At 38.2% G+C, this 24,506-nt stretch overlaps 2 protein-coding genes across 3 annotated transcripts in view; one reads left to right on the top strand and one right to left on the bottom strand.

Annotated features, from left to right (window-relative positions):
* The window catches only part of GKN1 (gastrokine 1), a 41,981-nt gene that overhangs the window by 4,360 nt on the left and 13,115 nt on the right, over positions 1–24,506 (bottom strand). Inside the window, exons 2-6 of one of the 2 annotated variants that reach the window (XM_080568359.1) lie at positions 9,153–9,307; positions 7,840–7,890; positions 6,907–7,032; positions 6,042–6,152; positions 5,636–5,777 (exon numbers count right to left, since the gene is read on the bottom strand). In XM_080568359.1, coding sequence (XP_080424485.1) covers positions 5,636–5,777; positions 6,042–6,052 — 153 coding nt within the window. In that variant the 5' untranslated portion in view covers positions 6,053–6,152; positions 6,907–7,032; positions 7,840–7,890; positions 9,153–9,307. Of the gene's footprint in view, positions 1–536; positions 1,501–5,635; positions 5,778–6,041; positions 6,153–6,906; positions 7,033–7,839; positions 7,891–9,152; positions 9,308–24,506 lie in introns of those variants that run through there. The other variant, XM_080568360.1, reaches the window with a different exon arrangement.
* GKN2 (gastrokine 2) lies at positions 14,498–18,580 on the top strand. Its single transcript, XM_080568361.1, has 6 exons — positions 14,498–14,753; positions 15,347–15,400; positions 15,945–16,076; positions 16,617–16,727; positions 17,625–17,781; positions 18,336–18,580. Exons 1-6 carry the CDS (start codon positions 14,742–14,744, stop codon positions 18,419–18,421), a joined length of 552 nt encoding a protein of 183 aa, XP_080424487.1. The 5' UTR covers positions 14,498–14,741; the 3' UTR covers positions 18,422–18,580.

Below are 24,506 nucleotides of genomic sequence, written 5' to 3'. Positions count from 1 at the left end.
GTGGCTTTTTCTTAATCTGATGTTGAAGTGTACTCCTTGAATATTTTTTGCTTTCATACTGGATTTAAAATAGTCACCTAAAGTGAGTCATTCTTGTTTTACCCCAGAATAATGCAAACTAAGTACACATTAGTAGTCTACATTTTTAAGAGCTAAATCTGAAGTTGCTACAGAGATCTATATAATAATATACAGATATTTTACAAGAGTGAGGAGAGAGAATTTAAATTTCCTCTGCATAGGCATCACAAGAAAGTGGTTTGATCCACAGTGTGTTGCTCCAGATTTGCAAAAAGGCTATTGACAAAAATGGACACCACACTAAGGTTAGCATAGGTTGAATAGTGCATAGCTAAACCTTTACAAAAATTCATCTATTCAGGTTAATATGGTCTAAACTGCAACCTCTGGAGGAGTGAAATTTCCCCAGAGAGTAACTTTCTACTATAAATAGACATAGGCATTTAAGAGGTATAAAGGCAATAGCTATAAATCAGAGTTTTAGTCTATAAGAAGAAAATAGCATGTATACTCACAGTGAATTTCATTTTGACTGCAGAGCTGATGCAAGTGCAGATGGAACGACTGAGGTGAACCATCCACCTTATATACGCTAGTCCTCAAAATTAGGCGTGGAATGACTAAGTATTGAAATAAAATTATCTAGTAATTTGTATCCAAGTTTGTATGTCATTGGACATTATTTCCTGCTATAACTATTTCATAAATATAGGGGTTGTACTTCTGCAAATTCTGACCTGCCAGTCTGACAAAATTATCAGATAAGAATCCATTTGCAGTGAAAAAGGAAATGTGTTTTATGATAACTTTCTGACATATTTGCTATCTAATTTTGAAAATCTACATCAAACTGGGGACCAGAGATAACCTAAGGTTTAAAAAAAATAACTTTACATTAGACAGAACACAAATAAGTTGGAGCCTTTGCACCATCTAAAACATGCTGTACTTTACCAAATAATCACAGGGTTCACCAAAATATATGGCTCAAATGCAACATTGCCACTGAAAATTGTTTCGTGATAAATAGGACATTTCAACAACATGTAAGTCTACAGGTGTCTCTTTATTATTCTAGGTAGCAACAATAACTTTTTTCACTTTGCCCCAGCTTATCTTCTGTGGTGAAGTAAACGTTTCTTGTACGAATAGATGATTCACTTAGGGTGGTTTTTGAATAATTGGTTTTTGTCTCAACTTGATCTGTTAGATTTGGGTGCAATCAGTGCAATCTGAGTCTGTAACGGGGAATCACTGTAAAGATTCCAAAATTATTTTCCAACCCCAATTCAGCACATCTTTCAAAAAAATAAGGGATTTTTCTCTCTCTCCATCACTTCTAACCTGTGATGAAAGTGCAATATTAGATCAAATTCCGGTTCAACTGAGTCAAGTCTGCAAATCCTAGGGGAGGTTTTTGACGCATACTATTTTGCAAAATGGTGGTTACATTCTTGATTCTTTACAAACAACAGTGCTTGTATGGATTTGGACAGAAAATGTAGGTTTCTCTGGGGGCTGTGAGGGCAGACCACACTACTTGTCACTTGCCTGTGGCGCCAATGGGGAGAGAAAAACCCTGACAAGCAATGTGAAGGAAACTGCCTTCTCACGCTGCTTGACAGGAATGAAACCTTTGCTAGATGAATGAAAAAGCTTGTCTTTGTCAAGATGCAGAAAAGGGAGGCAAAGGGCAGAAGAGCTGCCCTGAAGCGGTTCCTGGGGTGTGGGGGGGCTCTGAGGGGTGAGAGGGTGTGTGACAGGAAGGGGATTAAGGGCCACGAAAAATGGCAGAAAAACCCTCCTGAGGCAGCTGCAAGGGCAGGGGCTGTCACGCTTCAGCAGCCTGAGGTGGGAGTAGCCCAGGCACATGCTTAGGATCCCATATTCATTTACGTTTGTGGAGGTTTTGTGGTTTGGTTTGGTTTGGTTTGGTTTTCCCTGAAGCCTGGTGTTACACCCTTTGTTGAGGGTGTCAATTGTGATTATCTTTTTTTTTTTTTTTGGTGTGTAATAATAGTAATAATAAAGCCCTCTATTAGTAATAGGAATAATAAGACATCAGGTTTTCTCGGTATCTTGAATTTTATTCAAGTTCATTTATTAGATTATTTTATGGCCTTTTAATTAAACTCAGATCATGATTTTGAATTTTTTTCTGTCAATACATTTTTTCAGGTGGTTTTTTAAAATGTAAATGCAGTTGAATGTTCATATTCTGCCTGCTGTGGGATAAGAGAAAAATAGAGCTACAAGCTAAAACCCTCTGCTTTGTAATGCTGATGTGGCATGCTGATGGCTTGCCCTCAAAGAATCTAAACTGTGTATCATGGAAAGTGTGTTTGCCAATAAAGTTCAGGCCTGTTCCTTGTTGGGCAGGATTTCTTCTTGCAAGCAACTCCAATTTTCTGCACTGTTAATAATAGCTATATATCTCTGTACTTACACAGACATTTTACTGTGATGATGATGATGATGATGACTATTATTATTATTATTTTGACCTCACAGTTTAAACCTGGATCAGTTTAAACTTGACTAATGTACGTTGTGAAATGTAATGACATCCTAATTAGAGCAAGAAACCAGTCAGAATGTAATACTGAAATTAAATTCCTAAGGTCTGGAAAACAAAAATACTTTATTTAATTGCTTCAGTAGCAGTTCTCTTTCATCTACAAAGTTTGTGAAATGACACTGTAGTACACAGGGTTAACTGAAGTTTTTCAGGCCAATTTCGTTGGATAAAGGCATTGCAATGTGTAATAATATAATAACTGGAAACTATGTGCATGAAGTTAAAGTAGCATATCCAGAAGCTGGACCTTGCTCCCAATGTTTTGTGCATGTAACCTGGAGGTGATTTTTCTTTTGTGGAGGAGAAGGCTATTGAGGCTCCAGCTTGAGCAAGAGAGTATCTCTGGACCTCGCAAGGTTGCTGTCCTCTGCATGCCCACTCTGATCTCTGCTGCCTCATGGGACTCTGAATCATCATCTGCCACAGGGTCTGGCTCATAGTCTTCAGGGGCTAGAAGGCCCCTGGAGAGACATTTCCCAGTGACAAGCTATCAAATAAGTATGAGTGCTGTGCCTGCTTTATCTCAGGGAAAATGCAGGATAAAGCTGGAAAAGAGGAAGGAATTCTCTCCAAAAACCCCAGGCAAGTCGGACAGAAGCTTTGTTTAAATACTGCAGCCATGTGGTTACTTTTCTTTGGAGGTGCTGAAATATTTTTAGGTGCAGACAGTCAAGATTTGGTTTTAATTTCAGTTAACTAGTAAAGAGCCAACAAACATTTTACTTAACAGGACAGGCTGCTGCATCCTTGACCCAGAGGAGGGGCTGATTCCCCAAGAGGGCTGTGCTGCCATTCAGAGGGACCTCAACAAACTGGAGGGCTGGGCCGAGGGGAGCCTCTTGAAGTTCAGCTAAGGCAAGTGCAGGGTCCTGCACCTAGGGAGGAATAACCCCAGGCACCAGTACAGGCTAGGGAGGTGACCTGCTGGAGAGTACTGTGTCCAGTTCTGGGCTCCCCAGTACAAGAGGGACATGGAGCTGCTGGAGTGAGTCCAGAGGAGGGCTACTAAGAAGATGAGAGGACTGGAGCACCTGTCGTACGAGGACAGACTGAGAGAACTGGGCCTGTTTAACCTGGAAAAGAGAAGACCAAGGGGAGACCTCATCAATGTATTTAAATATCTGAGGGGAGGGTGTTGAGAGGATGGAACCGGTCTCTTTTCACTTGTGCCTAGCAAGAGGATGAGAGGCACAAACTGAAGCACAGGAGGTTCAGGCTGACTATGAGGGGTCACTTCCTTACTGGGAGGGTGACAGAGCTCTGGGACAGGCTGCCCAGAGAGGTTGTGGAGTCTCCTTCTCTGGAGACATTCAAAACCTGCCTGGATGCCGTCTTGTGCAATGTGCTCTAGGTGATACTGCTCAGCAAGGGGCTGGACTAGATGATCTTCAGAGGTCCCTTCCAACCTCAGCCATTCTGTGCTTCTGTGATTCTGTAAAGTAACCCTTGACTTTCATGAATGATAAGGTGTCTCATAGGTTAATGTGCCTCAAATTCTAAGGAAAGGACATCTGAGCAAGGAGGAAAGGTGAAGATCTGATATCGTCCAGCCAGCCCTAGTTACTGAATTTATCCTTTCAGACCAGTGGTATAAACGAGTCCCAGCCATTCTGCCTTAATTTTGGCCTAATGACAATTCTATTCTAATATTTCCAACTGTGCTTTTATTTGGTTAGGGTATGTTCTTTTATTTCCTGTGTTAAATATTTGTGAAACATTGTTAAATAACACCTGTATTCAACTACAGGCTGCATTTTAGCAACGCACAATAATACTGTTATTGAAAGCTTGATTTCTGTGTTTATCAGAGCAATAGTGTGCCTATTTTCAATTGGCTGTAATTCACTGCAATGCTTATAATTTTTTTCTTGTAAAACATTGTAGAATGTAGTATTTTAGTAATAAGATAAATTAAAATAACTCAGAAATATGCTTGCTTTCATACCACTGTATTTAATTCTTTCAAATATAGTTATGCAGTAGGTAACACCATTTGCTTTTAGCAATGCTGAAAAATTTCATATGGTAATGTGAAATCTCATTGGGAAATACTACAGGATCTGATTTAAAAGCAAAAAATGGGATTTTGCAGGAATGGTAGTTTAGGAACTTTTCTTTGGGGTTACTTCTACTTTTTAAAAGGATCAGTAAAAACACAGCACAGACCAGTGTAGGTTAATGATGAATTTTACTGAGAGACACTAAGCTTCACAGAGAGCAGAAAAGAAGGCAGATAAATGATTGAAAATATGATCAAGATAAGATTACCAAGGAAAGAAGGAAGAAAGAAAAGAAAAGAAAAGAAAAAGCATCTTCATGGGTACACAGTTCTAATTTCTTCTTCCAAATTTAACCAGGAAAAAAGCCACAGTAAATATATGACACATTTTCGATGTGAGTTTTCAAACATGGGACATGTTCCCTTAAAAAGTTTGAGCCTAAAAGTAATGAAAAAGGCTGATTAGATTTGGAGTGAGAAAATAGAACAACATAGGTGAATATTTTCTTACATCATGTTCTTCCCCAGAAAATGTCAAATTTACCAAAATCTCAAATTAACAATCTAGGTGCTTTTTCTGAATGTATAATACAAGCAACTGTTAGTGCAATCTTAGACAAAAGTCTAATCTGCAAATTGGATTTTGAGTCTCAAAATTGTACTGTGGCTGCACCTGTGGTACCTAGGGCATCAGTATATTATATATGCATGAAATATATATATATATATGCATGCAGTGTATATATATGCATGCAGTATATATATTATATGCATGAAGTTGCCTGAAAAAAATCAGACTCTCTTCCACAGCTAGAGCCTTCTTGAAGTAGCATGATCTCCCATTTGTATGCAGGAGAGTGGCAGACCTGCTTTTCTTCCCTTGACTACACACTCACTGATTTATAAAAACTAGTAGAAAAATGCAGAATTTCAATAATTAGCTGATTAATTTTCACTTAAACCTTTATTTAATCCTTATTTGTAATCTTATTAATGTTTATTTTGGTATACAAAACACTAGTTCCTAGTATACATACCAGGGGTTGGGTAAGCAAAGTAAGAGGGAGTTCCTTGGCACAGATTTTGAATGCGTTCTCCATATGGGCGCAAGTTATGGAGTCTGTTTTTTGAGATAATGTAACGATTCTCTCTGGGTGGAAGGTGCTGAGGTCTAGACTCCTAAGTGTTAAAGAAACAAACCCAGAATACAGCATTTAGAAAAAAAAAAAAAAAAAGAGTGTCAAGTCCACACTTTCATAATGGAGAAGGAATTATTCAAGAGCAATGCAGCTTTTAAGAAAACTAGAGACTAAACTTCTAGAGTGACTCAGTCCTGCTGAGAAACTCCAGTTTATGATCTTTTTCTCCCTTTTGTGGGTATAGAACAAATGCTTTTCACAGGCAGTCAATCAGCTTTCTCAGCACTTTCATTCACCAGCCTACCTTGTCTCCATGAGGTGGTGCAGAAAATCGTTGATTAGCAGGGAAGAATCTTGTGTCAGCTTTACTAATGATGCAGGTCTTTTTTGTTAATACTTTGGTTGCAATGTAGCCCTATTAAAATAAACAAAAAAAAATAACAAAAACTTTTATCTTGTTGTGGTATATATATATACAGTATATATACAGTGAAATATTCAGTGAAAGAGAAGTGGATTGCTAGAGAGAAGCACTGAACTAAATAAACAAATAAAAAGAAGAAATAAAAGGCTTTATAACATACACATAATCGTAGGAAGGTAACATACAAATAATCATAGGAAGGAAAATAATGTTTTTCAAATATATTGTTTAGGTAAATGTGTCATGGAGACTAACAATGGGCTTTGATAAAAGGTAAAATAAATTGCCTTCAGCACTAATGCTATGTGCATGATCCTGCTTAGGCCGGGTGAAGGAATTCACTGTTGAAAATCAGTGCAGCATACAGTGCAACAGAATTTATAAAATGGTTAAGTGAGAGCATTTTTAAAGCATCTCTTCTAAAATCTCACTGACAAAGCTTAGGTGTTTCAGAAAAACATTTGATTCTTTTTCAGTGCTAATCTAAGTACTAACTCAGGTTTCTCAGCTGCTTGAGAAAAAGCAGCTTTGTATGATCTTTGCTGAATTCATGGAATCAAGTTGTACAACTTGATTACTTGGTTGATTGTCTCCTAGGATTTTCTCTAGCCGTTATTATGTATCTTACATTTTAATCAAGAAGAGACCGACCAAGTAACACCAGTTTCTACCCAGTGCCAAATTTCACCATAATCTTCACAGCAGAAGTGAAAAAGCTGTTTGAGCCATGGTGGCAGCCACTTACAGTCTTGGCGTCCCAGACAGTTTTCCAGATCTCAGAGTGCTTATTTGAGCCAGAGTCGACTGCAGTGTCATCCAAAGGATAGTGTGAATATTCACCATGGTACCTCTTAATGTTTTCCTTGCTGTTCTGATTTTTGAACAAGATTAAAGAAGGTAAGGATTTAGGTTTGGAGATTCTCATTTGACTTTCACACTATTGCTGTAGTAACCATGCTTTGGAAAATAATTGCTCTTGGAGACCAGAGTAAAAGGGAGATAAATTCCAGCCTCAGAGGGGAGGCTGGGAAGCTATTAGTACTTTTGTGTCAAACCTTACATTCAGGCTTTATCAAGCCCTGTTTTTGATATATATCTGATGGCATCTACCTTGTGAAGACAGACAAGCTTTAATAACATTACTGCACCATTCCGTCCTCCCTGCCACCCTGTACAGAACGCCTACTAGACCAGGTGGAAAAGTTTACATTTACTTTTAAACACTGGATGGTTTTCTTTAAAGTTAAAAACTAAACTGAATATTCAGAGTTCAACTTGGAAGAAAAATTTCTAGGAAGGTATTAGTTGTTCTTATTGTCCTTTCCCCAGAAGGAATTTGCAGGCAGAGAGTAATTTATAGTATTTCACTGTATTTTGTGATCAGATCCTTCATGCTACCATTGGTCTCTCCCCACACAATTACTTTCATAAATACTTTACAGTATTTATGCTAATCTCAAGACAGAATTTGTTGCTGATTTCATACCTAGAAACTGACATTTTTTGCCTGATATATCACCTCTTAAATATTTTCTTTAGTATAAAAAATGCAGTTTCAAGCTAAGTGTCAAATTTTGAATACAGCTTCATTTTCAGAGTTATATTTTACAGATGTTACAACTAGAGACCACTGGTTCTTATGACAGCAGTGTATAGTTGCATCTAGCACTATACTTACCTTATCGGCAGGAGCTGGAGCCAGGAGAACTCCAAGAAAAGCAATCACAATCTGAAAGGAATATTTGAAATTCACAACATTTTAACATTGCAACTGCTCATCTTGCATCAAGTTATTTGCTGTCTCAAAATAAGTTTGACTTCCTGTTTAACTTTATGTTAATGATCAGCACATTTCTGAAGCTGGTGAGTATATAAATATGAGTAAATAAATATATAAATATGAATATGCAGAAGATTTTTTTTTTGTTAAAATGACCGTAAGTCAGGTAATCAATTCATATAAATTACTCTTACTCTTAGCAGTACATGCTGTGCAGGTAAAAAGATAATTTAAATTTTGTGATTTTTAAAATGTCTAGCCCCAGTTCAGTACACTCCTTGGAAACAGGTGGACTGAAGTATTTAATTTTAAGCGTGAACTTTTCACTCTGAACATTTTAGTTTCAGACATGGAGCAAACCCATGCAGCATACAGGCACATCTATTGTGAAGTACAGCTCTGTCCCTGGAACATACCATAAATCTTATGCGTCTAAGTACAGAGCTAATAATGTAAGGGTAGGCACAATCTCCTCTGTACAAACAAACAAAAAAAAGTAATACTACACATTGTTACCCCTTTGTAAAACTACAGTTTCAGTGACTCACATGCTTGTTGCTCAGATTTCTCTAGGGTCAAAACTACTGCCAGTATATTTTTATGTAAGATTTAATATTAATTTTTTTTGTAATAATAATTGTTGTGAACAATTGTTCTCTTGGAGACAATCCCTCAAATAACTGAATTGGTCACAAATTTTGTAGACTTCAAAGAAGAATTTTTTACTAGTGAGATCCAAATGTGACTCATAGTATTTAGCAGTAACATTTTGGAATATCTCCTGCAACAATTTCAGACTGCTGTAAATACTTCTATGCTTCATGCTCATGCACTTGGAGTGTCTCAAAACTCATGCTTCCTCTCTTTATGCTCTCAACAGGCAGGTGTGCCATAGCTTCATACAACTTGGTAAGACTATTGACTTGCATCTAAGAGTTATGAATGAGAAAATATTGCCCTTTCTAGATTTTATATGTGCCTTTCACGCTTGTAACAGAGCACTTTCCTCTCTCATGTTTGAGTAAGCTTATGGAGTGAAATCACTGCCAAAAGTGAAATTTCACCCATGAAGTCGCCATCCAATTGGCCTTTTTTATTCTGTAAACCCTACATAAATCAGTGATAGTTCAATAGTTGCCAAGAAAGACTCAAAATAGTTTAAAAACTCTGCAGCCTTAGTAGTTTTATGAGAAAGTGATATATGTACTTACAGTGAACTTCATTTTGACGGTAGGCAAGGCAGTTTCTGCTGGTAATTGATGTGTACTCTTACTTCTTATACAGTAATATCCCGAAGTAAAATGGGTTTACCTTCTTGGCAAGTGCCCTTTGTTCACAGAATTATGACGGGTTTCCTGTGGAAGTGCTGTGATAAGAGTAGGCTTTGATATTAACCTAATTGAATTCATTACATACAGGAAGATGAAAGAAAACTTATAATGGCAAGTTCAAAGCATTTAATAATAACTTCTAAAAGGAAAAAAAATCAGGACCAGAAAATGGATACCTAATAAAATTCATAGTGACATTTTGTGCCTGTACAACATAAGAACTCAGCCTAATTTTTTAATTCATAGTTCATAACATTTTAAAAATAGCAAGATTACCACCTCCATTGGTTTAAAATATTTTAATTCATGTCCCCAGAAATGATGAGGTTGGATCTATATAAATAGAAATTATTGAGTTATTTTGTTTGCTTTCCTTTCTGAATCCTTTCTGTACTGTTCTGTCTTTTAGGATCTCCTTTCCAGTCTTGAGGCCTGGTCTCTGGATCTTCACAGAACCTCTTCACAAAAGTACTATGTGATTACAGATTTAATCTGTAATTAGCCTTTTAAGGTTAATTCTGGAAAGGGACCATAAACTAGAGATTATAAGAAAATAAGTAAGGGAGAAGCAGTAACAATGGACATTTTATAATAATTATTATTTAGAAAGTATATTTTTTAAAGTTCATTTGAATTTGATAATTATGTACAGTCATGCCCCAGAAAGAGTTTATTTGCCTTGTTTGCTGCAGAAACCTTGCAAATGTTTATTTAATATTTTAATTGACCCATTTAGATGTCTGAGCGTTGTTGCCCTAGAATGGTTTCCATTGTTGTATAATATATAGAGATACATATATAGCCTTAGATAATTTGGATTTGTTTCTTACCTGTGCTTGTTACAAAAGAAGCACTTTAAGAAGTACTCATTTAAGTACTCAAAAAGCAGTTCTTATTTAGTAGCAGCTCTATCATTTTCTCTGTGTATCAATCCTGCACCTTACAGTAGTTCAGTATGGGTTTGCACCCTTACATTTCCTTTGCATTTCCAGAATGACATGATGGAGACTCTCTCACAAATTCGTGTCTCTGAACAAAATTCTCCACTGCTGTCAGTTGCTGAAGATCTCTGCTGCAACTGTTATTGACAAGGCCAGGGAATCTCACTTTAACTAAGACGGTGAGGTCCAATTCTCATTTATACCAGTAAGGGCTCCAATTCATCATACCGTCATTAATGGATGTCTTGCTTGGACTACAGCAATGTGGGTGAGTGGAAGAAATGTTTTCCATCTTCATTTTTCTACCACTTTGCAATTTGCGCGAGGTGTAAAATATGGTAAATGGAAGTATTAAATTACTAAGCAAAAATATTTCATTCTTCTAATCAGTCTGGTTTGTGGATGCTGTATGGGGACAGGTATATCATTAGCCTCAAAGATCCAAAATACACAAGAAAGTCTGTTATGAATGTCACAAAATCCTCTCCAAGTCTCTGGAAATTTAATCAATCAACTAGTTCCTGAGAAAGGCAGTGAGAAACCGAACTCTATAATGGTAGTCCCTGTGGTGGTGTTAGTAATGAGTTGGAAAACAGTTTGGTCCATTTGTTCTAACAGCCATAGCCAATTTGGCCATTATAATAATGTGTCACATTTGGAAGCCTGAATCTCCAAATCTTCCATCAACTTTTGATTACTTAAGTAGTTGTATGGGAAATGTACACAGCTAGAGCATTTGACATTTAGAATAGATTACAAAACTAACTACAATTGTAGAAGCCAGGAAAAAGGGCAGAGAGGGTGCGCTTTTACTAGATCCTAGAAGCTTGTTTTTTAATTACTGAATGCAACTGAATTCTGCTTGACCTGTCCACGCACATAGATTTTTCTAGACTCTGTCACCCCATCTTGATCCAGTGTGTGACATGCCCAGCTGAATGCAAACATAAGCATAGAGAATTTTGTTCCTTTTTGAGGTGTTGCTTCATTCTTTACTTTTCTCCCACTACCTGCTCACTCCCTGATAAAGCAAATATTTATCAAAAGTACATGAAAAAAAATAAAATTAGTCACCAAGAGAGTTTGTTTTGATAGTATTATTCCCACATTAACTTGATTAAATCCATCTCCCTTATATGTTGAAATTCCGGTTTGGTAATCAAACATGAACTGTAATTATACAAGTATTCTTTTCATACTGTTTCCAAGGGTCTTTTGTTTAAATGTTTTTTAGTGGATGATGGTGCCAAATAATGGGTCAAATTTTTCTTGCAATTTTGCTTGCATAGATTAAGAGTAATTCTGTAACTTAATCATGTTTTACTGATTTAAATTAGAATGTATTTGAAAATATGTGGCTTTATGAAAATACCAGAGAAATTAAGTTTCCTGTAACAATATGCATTGCTGTGTTGTAACAATATATTGCTTGTTCAGAACATTACTAAGTTTCCATTTCCTCCAGACTTCTCTATACTGATATGAACAATCTGCAAGTGTAACAGTCACTTCATGTGGGGAGAAGTTTGAGAGTCTTCACTTAGATCAAAAGTATCCAAAGCAATAAGACTGCCTTGAGAGAGTGGGTATCATCCTGAAATTTGAGTGTCATGGAGAAGTTCTGAGTGGCTACTTCCTAACCCAAACCTTGCTCTGACTGAGGGCAGGCAAAAGTGATGGTTGTGTACATGAAAATTAGAGCGATTTATAGCTCTTCTTATGCAGCTCATTAATTCAGTTAATTAATATATAAGGGCACTTAGAGGACTGTGGCATGGTCATGGATATTTCTGATTCCAAATGAATGCATGCTAATTTCAGTTATATTACTGGGAGACGTATGAATTTCAGTGTGGGGAAAAGTCTCCAAAAAGCAGGGCTTTCCTATTGGAGGTATATCTAGGCTTTTGCTGAGTTACAGACATGAGACAACTAGAATTATTTTCTCTCTTGCAATAATGTTAATTAGTCAAATGCTTTTTAGAACTAATCTTTTATCTTTGGGCTTATCTGACTAATTGACATTCTCAGTGAATATAAGTTGGAAGTCATGAGATCGTGACTACTGTTATAAGTCGTCTTCACTAAATACTGCTTATTGCTCTGCTCTTACATGGGGCCTTGCATACTGATGCTTAAGAAAGCAGAAGCTCATGCTTTAATGCTACAAAAGTTTCTCAAAAGAAATTAATATATGAAGACATAATTATTACTAGAAGTTAATTTAACATTAGTTTAATTTTTAAAACTTTTAAGACTTTTTAAAGCTTTTAATTTTAGCTTGTGCCTGAACCCTTCTGTGAAAGGTTGTAATTCTGCCAACAAAGAATCATTTGAGAAGGGGCAGGGCCAGCTTTCAACAGGATAACATCAATCTAATCTAATTTAATCTAATCTAACCAAGCTTGTCACAATTTCATATCTGTTTATATATATGTTCTGATATATTTCTTAGCAGCAGAGCTTTGTCACACTTGAGATAAAATTTTCCACGTAGAGTTGTGTGTTATAAAGAAAATGCATGCAATTTCCTTTTTATATTGAGGCGTGTTTGCAGAGATAATTTCTGTACAACCTCTTTTTTTTTTTTTTTTTTTATTCCTGATGAATGATGAATGTTTATAATCATCACTAATTATCTGGATGATGGGGTAGAGTGCATCCTTAGTAAGTTCACAGATGACACAAAACTGGGAGGAGTGATGGATTCACCAGAGGGTCATGCTGCCATCCAGAGGGACCTGGACAGGCTGGAGAAATGGCCTCACAGGAACCTCACAAAATTCACCAAGGGAAAGTGCAACATATTGCCTCTAGGGAGGAACAACCCCAGGCACCAGGACACGCTGGGAGTGCCCAGCTGGAAAGCAGCACTGCTGAAAAGGACCTGGGGGTCCTGGTGTAAACCAAGTTCAACATGAGCCAGCAGTGTGCCCTTGCCCCTAAGAAGGCTGAGTATTCCTGGCTCCATTAGGTAAAGTGTGGCCAACTAGATAAAGGGTGTTGTCCTTCCCCCCTACTCAGTCCTGGTGAGGCCATACCTGTAGTAATGGGTCCAGTCCTGGGCTCCCAGTGCAAGAGAGACCTGGACATACTGGAAAGAGTGCAACGTAGGGCCACAAAAATTATGAAGGGACCAGTGTACCTCTCCTGAGGAAAGGCTGAAAGAGCTGAGACTGTAGCCTAGAAAAGAGAAGGCTAAATGGTCATCTCATCAAAATATATAAATACCTGAAGGGGGGGTGCAAAGAAGACAGAGCCAAGCTCCTGCCAGTGGTGCCCAGTGCCAGGACAAAAGGATATAAACTGGAGCACAGGAGGTTCCATCAAAGAATCAGGAAGCACTTTTGTGCTGTGTGGGTGATGGAGCAAAGGAACAGGTTGCGCATAAAGCTTGTGGAGTCTCCTCCTTGGAGATGTTCAAAAACTGTCTGGACATGGTCCTGGGCAACCTGCTCTGCATGGCCCTGCCTGAGCAGTGGCTGGACCAGATGTACCCAGAGTTCCCTGCCAACTCAACCATTCTGTGATTCTCTGACAGATTACAGAAATTTGTTGGCTTTTAGGATGAATTTTCATTTTATTTGAAGGAATAGGCCCTAGTTAAGACATTTTAGTAAAAAATAGTTTGTGATTCATCAAGGTTATCTGCTCTAGCTGATGTGGAGTCACAGATGAGATGAGAAGTCCAGGCAAGGTCCTATTCACAGGAGAATACTTCATGGCAATATCATGTGGTCATTGACATTTGACATAAAATACGGAAAACAGTTGTAACTTTAAAGGAGGAATCTCCATCTTGTTTCTGTCGTTCTGTGACCTTGTGTGAACCACACATCCTCTGAAGTTTCGTGTTACTCCCTCCTAGGCTAGCAGTTAACTAGATTCTGTCTGTGAAGCACAATCATTATTCCTAACTACGTCATTAATTTCAATGCATGTGATATGTATCATGGCAATTGTTCAAAAATGAGCAGCACTTTTCGTTAGAAAAGATCATGCATATGCTAGATAGAAGAAATGGCTGAAAAGGTGGTCTATTTAGTAGTTGGCACATAACCCGGCATGACGTAGGTGATTGTGTTTTTTTCCAGGCTTTGTCTGCAGACTATCAGGCTGTTAGGGATTGTATTTAAGAAGACAAAATGCATATTGTATGAATGAATAGCAGAGTTCCTGATGCCATTTAATTCTAGACAATATCCTGTTAAATATTAAAAAATGGAACTAGAAGGAGTGGAAACTCCTGTAAAGTTTTAACCAGTAAATAATAGCCATCTGGAGAGTGATTAACCTCACAAAAGCTGATGTATTGACTGCTTTTAACATATCAAGATCTGGTTATCTATGCCAGACCAAAATTTCAGATATGAGGTACATGGCATGTAGATATGGACTTGTTCTAATCACGAAGAACAGTTCTGTCAAGTATTTCCCACACCTACTGCAAGATATAAAAGTTGAAGGTCTCTGGAGTTTTCCTGCATTCTTACTTTCTGCAGCCTCTTGCTTTTAATCTGAAGGAAAAATGAACGGATTTGTAAGTATATACATTTTTATTGAATTTATATTATTAAAAGTTCCTTTTAAAATAAAAGTATAGAAAAGAAGATGCGCAAATTAGCGGTACAGTACTGGGGCTAATATGACCTCTGTATTGGTGTGGTTTCTTTTTCTTTTCCTTTTTCTTTTTCTATTTTGGTTGTTCAGTAGGAAACCTGTGTTTCTTGTGTGTGCAGTAAGCTCCTTGAAGTCAGTGGAAACATAATTTGATTGAAGGATGCAGAACTTGATTGCAGGAGATTTAGTTATGATTTAATAATTCCCACTTTTGAGACAAAAAAAGATGTAACATGTTATCAAGGGGTGTGACTTTTGAAAGAAGCATAAAATGTCACGACTGTTCTGCATTTTTACCATTACAGGCAAAAGAAAGCCTGATAGCAAGAATTTTATAATGAAGAACTGTAATTGCTTTAAACTAATACACATGTGGATCGGGTAATTTTTCAAACTGAAAATATGACTGTTTCCCTCAAATCATGAACAAAGTTTTTTTTGTCTAACTCTGTCCATCTGTGTATGACACTGCATGTTGTTTCTTCTGAGTGAGAACGCTTATTCCTTTTACAGGCTGCAATTCTCATTTTGCTGGGAGTCTTTTGGACTCAAACTTCTGCATTGCAAGTAAGTAGACTGACAAGCCTTCTAGTGCATGTATTTGTTTAAAATGTTTTAAATTCCTGGGCAAGGAGGAATTTAATAGGAAGAAAAGAACAGAAGAAGCTAAAATGATGCTTATTACCAAGCACAGAGAAAATTAGCTTTTACCAAAGGTGACAATCATATGAGCCAAAGAGGCAGTTCTGTGCACCTGCGCAGTGACAAGAAATTTGTGGAGCATAGGTCCCCTTAGCTCAAGCTAAAATTTGAAGACTCTTTTAGTCTTCTCTGAGTCATTGCTGCTGCCATGTATAATGACTGGGATGCCACATGCTGTTTTCCAAAGCCTGCAGTATGGGCCTGTCCCCTTCCCACTCACCCTGACTCAAAATCTCTCATAATTAGTCTCTACCACAAGGGCCTCTTGAGATTGCTAGAGAGTTGTTAATGGATTTCACATGTATATAAAACAATCATGATTGTCCATTTGAGAGAAAACATTTGTTTATATTGTGTCTTTAAAAGTGCAAACCAGGTGAACAATGGTTTTGTGTTTTTTTTACCAAAGACTTTTGTCCTGAACGAACCTAACAATGATTATGTCACTGCAACTATGACTATCAGCAATGAGAAGAACTTTGCTGACGTCCATGTCCGTTCTGGCTTGTACTCCTCTGATACTATTTTTGACTACAGTCATGTAAGTAAATCTAAGAATCTGACTAGATTCTAACAATCTCTTTAAAGAAGTTAATATACTCAGAGAAATTATTTTAGTGCATTGTCATCATAAGTTGTCCTGAAACACTGTTTCATTGAAGACTCCCATCACTTCTACTCCTCTTATGCAATCTCTCTTTCACACCTATGATGATGAAGTTTTTTAAGAGAATTGTAGTAAAACACATGGTAGTCATTCATGAAAGTGAGAAGAATATCATTGACCTCAATGCAAGGGAGTGAAGAGCTGGCTGTATACACTCATGTATAGAAAGTTAGCAAGTACAGCAGAAGTCCATGGGAAAAGATTGTTCAAGTCTTATGGACAGATATTAATGTTAGCAGGCTGCTTCTGTTCCCCAAAGGTGACAATGTAAATGAGGAAATGAGGAATCATTCCACCATGACAGTCAGTGTAGCCACTTCATATTTCTTCTAGATTGCCCTAAAAACTAGGGAGAATCAACAAACACCAGTGGTAACTATTTTTAATTAATTACTTTTTTTTTTTTAATCACAGGGATATGTTGCAACAAGGCTGTTTTCACGAAATGCTTGCTTTATTTTGAAAATATCTGAGGCTTCCATCCCAGAGCTGCAAGAAATTGGACGCCTGGCTTTTGAGAAAAAGGTGATTTTGTAGAGATACCTATTCTGTATACAAGAAAGTCTACTGTGTACAAGTTACATGGTATGATGGGATCCCTCCATTCTGCCTTCAAGAACAGTTGTTGTTCTTAGGAATGTCTTTTACTGGGTTAGCAATGATGAAACAGATCTAACAAGATAGAACTTCAAGGAAATATCATATAGAACATCATTTTAAAATAATAAACAATCATGACCAACCTTGCATATAGTAGATTGTCATTATAGTTAGAACTGTAAGATCCCATGCCTGAGGAAATGGTGTATTTTGACAAATTTGGGGTGGCCTCAAAGTGAGATCACACAAGGTTTATTGATTTTTTTTCATTGGTATGCTAAGATTTTGTCCTTGACATCATTTGAAATATTTTAATTTTTATTTTTTGCAGAACTGAATTTAGAAATCAGTTTACTATGACCAGATGGTGATTTTCCTATTCAGGCAAAGGTTTCATGAAGGTGACTGGAAGCATTGCCTGGAGATGAACTTGAGTTCTGGTCCATCTTATGACAGACTAACAATAGTGCATTTATAACAAAACTTCTCATTGTGCTTTTCAGAGTACCTTTATGGAGTGGGAAGATTAATGTATGTGAAAATTACTTGACTATATTGCAGTCAATTAGCAATTTATTAATTATCACTTCAACTCAGTTTCACTGTGTTGATAGAATTAGTATCTAGTGCACTTTGTTTCTGAATAGACTGAAAAAAACGTATTTAAAAACATGTAGATTCTTTAGCTAACGTTTTATATGAGACAAAGGAAGGTGATTTTAGATCATGGCATTTTTCTCAATGGATGCCATAGTAGCATGGCATCATAGTAGCATGAAACCAAAGCTACATTACTGATGGTGTCTAACATTTTCTCTTTAGACTATGAAGAAAGTGTATTCTCCACAAAACGTGTGGGTACAGTTTCAATCCGGCAATTCCGTGTTTGGAAATATCAAGGATTGGTTTCTCTATGGTAAACCCATTGAACAACTGTGCAAGGGTCTGCCTCTCTACAAGCTTGTGAAGACTGAACAACGTAAGTAGCAAGAATAGAACATTGTGCTTCCATTACAGTGTATAAGCACCTTTCTATCTTAAACCTAAATCCATGTGGCACCTTTGTGAGGCAGGAACATATTGCCCTGTTTTAGGGAAGAAGAGTAAACCTCTAAGAAAATTTGAAAGAGTAAGGCTCTTGGATGCTTTGGAAAATCCAGTGAAGCACCATTTTTCATCATCAGGCATCTAAATATCTGAAACAGCTGTTCCGAAGTGGTTTGCCTAGTGTCACAGAGGAAGGCACTGTGTAGCACTTGTACCCATCTTACAATCCAATGGTACAATGGTTTGACAGCATGCTACCTGCTCTATGCAGGTGATGGGAAAGGAGCACAGAGGTGATTTAAAGCCATACAGGTGTTTCCTCCCTTTGAGTTACACAATAAAAGTTTTATACAGTATCAACTGAGACCAACAGGAACATTGAGCAGGGCCAAAACTGAGAATGAATTTGTGTATTTGACTCTTCCTTTCTGGATACAGGGATCTTGTCACTGAAAATATCTTTTTTTGTCGTTGTTTCATTTTTAGCACTACTGAATTCTCATAGCTGTGCCAGCGCAGGAATTCCAACCATTCTGGGCATTAATATCTGTGAAAAACTCCAAAAATCCTGATTTTTACGGTTCTGCTTTATGGAAAAGTCTCATTTCTCTGTGTGCTTTTGTGATAGAAAACATTCTTAAACTGGAACAAAACATACTCATCTTACCTGTCCTAAGCTTTGAAGACAAAAAATGTATGCTCTACAAATAAAGATAATGTAGTAACTCAAATGCTTTGTCTTTTTTTCTTCATTCAAAAGCAGAACAGAAACAGTCTAGGACTTTCTAGAAATTTTGCTCCAGAAAAGATGTGTTTCACTTTGGTGCATTTGTATACTTAGGCTGCAACATGAGATAGGCATTGGTATATGCTTCATGCCAAAGAAGAAAGAGTAAAAGAACATGGTTTTGGTGGAGAACCTCCCTTTCATATCAGCACCCATGCTCTTCAGGCAGAGTCACTTTACATATGATTACTAGAGAGAAGAAGGGAGGGACAGAGGAAGCAAATGGATGAACAGATAGATAAAGAGAGGGAGTAAGTATATCTTACTGAATGTCAGTGGAGCACTTCAGAATATCTTTAAGCAGATTTCATTTAAACATTATTTTTACAGATGTGTCTGAAACAAAGGCCCATATCTTAAACCTGACACTTTGAGAAAGTTCGCTTCTAGAAATTCGTGTTCAACATTGTTGAATAGGATTTCAGATTTTGGATAACAAGCCATTGTTTTGCAATACCTTTTAGATTTCTTGCAGATTTACACTAGGATTTGCAAATAAGCTTGAGTTCTGTGAGGCCAATGAAAATTTGTAGCAATTTGAACAGCTGCAATAGAAAGAGAACCCTTTGTTATAGGCATTTTTCAAGCCTAGATAGAGGAGACTCTGTCAGTCCTAAAGAGTTTGTAACCTGGGATAAAATTATCCTTTCACACAATGCCAGTGTGTAAGACAGAGCTGTGGCCACTTGCTGAGTTCCCCTCATATGTTGGAGAACAGTTTACCTGTTGAGAGCAGTTTATATCTCAGGATTAAAATACAAGATGAGGCAGAATTGGTGCTACCTGTGTGCTTTTCCCATGGATCTCAGTGAATGGTTGTATTTGCACATCAGTGCTTGGAAGAAGAGTGAATTTTGCAGCAGAATACTGAATATTTGCAGTTTATCAGAGACTTTAATAGTTGCCCAAGGGTAAAGTATTCCTTTTGGGCCCAGGTCTGCAATTTGTTATTTTCAAATCAGGCTCCTAGTCAAACCATCTGCTATTTTTTAAAAGAGCATTTTATCATCTTATGGTAGAACTGTTCTTTTGGGCGAATTACAACAGTCTGCAGGTTCTTGGTGATCTGGAGAATGTTTCTTGAGAGTCAGACTTAGATAATTAAATCCAAGAGTATTTTTGTGTGTGTGCCAGATACAGTATAGTCTGTTTAGCCGTATTTTGAAGTGAAGTCTACTGAAGAGATGTAGAAATAGGACTTGTAGTTGTGATCACAGAATCATAGAAAGGCTCAGGTTGGAAGGGACCTCAAAGATCATCTAGTGAATGAAGTCTAATTAAAACAACAGGGTGGTTATGCACAGTTATAAAAATGCAGTGCTAAAATCTTCTGTTGACCCAGGGATAATGAGCAATACTCATATGAAAAGTTCTGTTCTCTTCTTCTGTAGTTGCTTAGAGATTCTGAAGACTTTTCTAAATGGGCAAAATAAGGGATGCATTGCTGCCTTGATATTGCTGATGGGAAACTGAAGCACAATCTACCCTGTACAGTTTGAATGTTATCATGGACTTTCTGATCTTAGAGGTCTTTCCCAACCTAAATAACTCTATGATTCTATACTATGATTCTATGGAAGTTGTCTGTGACCAAGGCAGGAACTGAATGCAGCTTTTCAGTCTTCACTTAAGGCTTAGAAGAATCTCATGTGTTTTAATGGCTTTTTCATTTAAATTATGTACATATTTGAGATCTTGTATTTTTGGTTTAGAAAATATTGCATAAACACCTAAAAGTTTACTGAAATGTTTTTAGCGTGTACTTCAACTCCTCAGTAGATTTGCAGTTGATACTAGAGTAAATGGTTCTACAAAGAAGTCCAGAACAAGCTCCAATACCTTATTACCCACAACTTTTTTTTTTTTTTGAACTAGGGAGATAAAGCGTTTCTATGTTTCATGTAGTCAAACATGGAAGAAGGTTTCTAGCTTTTCTTTTAGTTCACAGTCTTACTGTATCCATCAGGCCTTCAGGCCTGTTGGCAATAGATTTGCATTTAGGCTACTGTGTTTGTTGTTTTATGAATAATGCTTCAGCCATCCATGAACTCTCACAGCACCTCTACTGTCAAACTGCACAGCTTAGAGGAAAATGTTCTGGATGGAGCACCCTGGGGGCAAATTTGTTGCTGTTGATGCACCTTTTGTGGTGTACCTCACAACAGAGAGAAAAGAAAGTGCAGGGAGAATCATATACCATGTTGCTCACATGTCCACATTCCCCTTACCCTTGTTTCTCAGAGGTTGTTCTGTTTTCACAGGAGCACGTGCATTGCATGTTATAGCTTTGAATTTTAGACCTTGAACCCAAACATATTGGCACCACCAGAAAGAAAGAAGAAAGAAGAAATTAATTCAGAGTTTGGTAACTGTAACTACAGGACAAACAGAAATGTAAACTCAGCTCTGAACAAAAGCAAAGAAAAGGACCTACACATGAAAAAGAATGTTGATATTTTATCTATTTGATACTGTAGTTAGCCAGTGCTATTTCCTGCTCACTATGCAACAATTTGCCATGTGTTTTATGTATCCATTTTATACTATAATTAATCTATTTTTAACTGTTTTGCAAAGTGATGGATTTTATTGGTGGACTACAGGGAAAGACCAAGGAATTAAAAGGCAGCAACAACAGGTAAAGTGTCCCTGGAGATATAGTCCCTTGGTTGCCTTAAACAACTAAACAACTGTAGTCTGAAAATGTTTTCAATCTTTAAATCCACAGCCTGGCAGCAAAGACTTTGGACTGAATTTTCATGATCTGAAGGAAAAGTATAACTTTCATTTTACTTATAACTTAATACTTAACTGATGTCATTGCGAGACCTCTCATAATTATTTTTCAACAGTCTTGGGAATCTGGAGAAGTCCCAGTGAACTGGAAACTGGCAAAAACTGTTCCAATTCTCAAGAAGGGCAAGAAAGAATACCTGTCAGTCTCACTTCAGTGCCTGATAAAATTATGGAGAATATTATTCTGGGAGATATTGAAAAACATTGCAAGACAATAGCTATTGGTCACAGCCAATACAGGTTCACAAGAGGAAGGTCCTGCTTATCTAAATAAATTTCTTTTTATGATTAGGTTACCCATCTAGTTGACCAAGGGAAGACAGTTGATGTAATCTTTCTGGATTTCAGCAAAGCTTTCAATACTGTTTCTCAAAGTATCCCTCTGGATAAAAGAATAAAAATACATACTAAGATGGGTGAACAACTGGCCAACAGATCAGGCTCAAAGGTTACAAATGAGGTTACACCATGCTGGCAGCCAGTCACTAGTGGGGTTCCCCAGGGCTCCAATTTGGGGCCAGTTTTCTTCAATGTTTTATACATGATCTGGATGCAGGACTGGAATGCATGCTAAGTAAGCTTGCAGCTGATACTGAATTAGGAGGAGCTGCTGACTCCCTTGAGGGCAGAGAGGCCTTGCAGAGAGATCTTGACAAACTGGAGGGCTGGGCAATCACCAACCGCAGGAAGTTTAACAAGAGCAAGTGCTGGATTCTGCACCTGGGATGGGGCAATCCTGGCTACGAGAGTCTGGACGAGAAGCTGGAGAGCAGCCCCACGGAGAGGGATCTGGGGGGGCTCTGGTTGACAGCAAGTTGAACACAAGCCAGCAGTGTGCCCTGGCAGCCAAACGGGCTGACCGTACCCTGGGATGCTTCAGGCACGGCACTGCCAGCTGGTCAAGGGGAGTGGCTGTCCCACTCTGCTCTGCGCTGGTGAGGCCTCACCTTGAGCACTGTGTGCAGTTTTGGGCACCACAGCATAAAAAATATATAAAGCTGTTAAAGAGTGTCCAAAGGAGGGCTATGAAGATGGTGAAGGGTGTAGAGGGCAAGACGTACAGCGACGTACAAGACTTACAACGAGAGGCTGAGATCACTTGGATTAATCAGCGTAGAGAAGAGGAGGCTGAGGGGAAGCCTCATGGTGGCCTGCAGCTTCTTCCTGAGGGGAGCAGAAGTGCAGGTGCTGACCTTTGCTCCCTGGTGACAGCAACAGGACCCAAGGGAACAGCATGGAGCTGTGAAAGGGGAAGTTCAGGTTGGATATTAGGAAAAGGTTCTTCACTGAGAGGTTGGTTGAGCACTGGAACAGACTCCCCAGGGAAGTGGTCACAGCACCGATCCTGCTGGTTTTCAAGACATCTATGGACAATGCATTCAGACATATGATTTGATTTTTAGGTAGTCCTATGTGGAGTCAGGAGTTGGACTTGGTGATTCTTGTGGGTCTCTTCCAACTCAGGATATTCTATGATCTTACGATTGTATAAACTTAAGCATATGTTCTACATAACATGAAGCACCTGCTATCACAGAGCTCATTAGGTATTCATAGCTTTATGGTTCCTCTATAAGCTATTCATCAGCTTTATGGATAAGGATATTTTAATATTTGGATTCCTGAGATCTCCCACTGGAATGGATAGAAAATGCCTACTGATTTCCATGTGAGGAACCCACAGAAGGTTGCAGCCACTTGCTAAGCAGCCAGCAGCCAGTGACCATTCCCAGAAACAATGGGAGAGACAGTTATGCTCACAGTCAAAGGAGAGTGTTTATCCTAATGACAACTGCCAAAGGTTGACATGCAGAGAAGATCGTGCGTGAGGCTTATTAGCCTTAAGCACAAGATTAACACCTTGAAAATAGCACAGGCATTTGGTATATCTGCATCAGGGGACGTGCAGTGCTGTGGTGATCCCACCAGGACTGGAACTCAGATCTGTCACAGAAATGAGGAATGGAGCCAGTGCTCAAGCTTAGATGCTATAGAGATATGGGTGGAAGGAGTCTAGAAAGGAAGAGTATCAGGATGTGACTCTTGCTACGTTGAAGGTTACCAGGTCTTTCCAAGAGATTCTTTCCATGCGAGCAATACATGTCCTGGAAGTTTAGCTAGCTTTTCAGCTAGTCTTGTTCTATAAAAAGTGGTAAAAATATTTCATGTAGAAGAGAGCACATTGGGAGTGTGTCTGGGTGTGCCTGAGTGTGTGATTATGTGTGTACACGTACATGGGCAGCTTTTGTGTGTTAAAACAGTATTTATCCTAGGATATGATAATCAGAACAATGTTGATTATTTGCTTTCAGCTTTAAAAAAAAAAAAAAAAGTATTTAAAGGCGTGCCTGGAATCCCAGCAATGGTATCATTGGATGCACTCTGACAGGCAGCTAAAATATGTCAAGTATTTTGGGATGGCAGAATTAGCACACATTCCAGTCACGTCTCCAAGTCTGCTGCAATTAACCTTTCTTGATCCTTTACACATATCAGTGGGCAGGAAGCATCTATGGTCCCTCACTGCCAAGGACACCAGTTTATCTAGACACCTGTCCTGCATATTAAGATCTTTTTACCACTGAAGCCATTCCACTGAGAACTTTCCCCACTGTCGCCTCTGGGTGTTTCCCAGTGTGCAAGACTATTTATCTAGATCAAGTTGTGACAGTTTTGTCAGTTGCAATCATTTTAAAATCAGAGATTGACCCAGAAACTCTTACCCTGGTAAGCAATACCATTTACATGAAATAGACTGCTTAAATTAGGAGTGGCAGGTTTTTGTATATCATAGAATCATAGAATGGTTTGGGTTGGAAGGGACCTTAAAGATCATCTAGTTCCAACCCCCCTGCCATGGGCAGGAACACCTCCCACTAGACCAGGTTGCTCAAAGCCCCATCCAGCCTGGCCTTGAGCACCTCCAGGGATGGGGCATCCACAATTTTTCTGGGCAACCTGTTCCAGTGCCTCACCACTCTCAGAGTAAATAATTTTGTCCTTATATCTAATCTAAGCTTACCCTCTTTTAGTTTAAAGCTTTGTCTTACATTCTGTGACAGAAAGTCCCTCCC

Source organism: Anser brachyrhynchus, assembly GCF_964034855.1.
Source record: "Anser brachyrhynchus genome assembly, chromosome: 26".
In the NCBI taxonomy this organism is placed as follows: Eukaryota; Metazoa; Chordata; class Aves; order Anseriformes; family Anatidae; genus Anser; species Anser brachyrhynchus.
Note: the sequence above shows the minus strand (reverse complement) of the source record. Positions and strands in the feature narration are given on the sequence as shown.

Coding starts and splice junctions, on each gene's coding strand:
- GKN2 (XM_080568361.1), top strand. Junction 15,401..15,944: donor CTCAAACTTCTGCATTGCAA/GTAAGTAGACTG, acceptor TTTTTACCAAAG/ACTTTTGTCCTGAACGAACC. Junction 17,782..18,335: donor GCTTGTGAAGACTGAACAAC/GTAAGTAGCAAG, acceptor TTTCATTTTTAG/CACTACTGAATTCTCATAGC.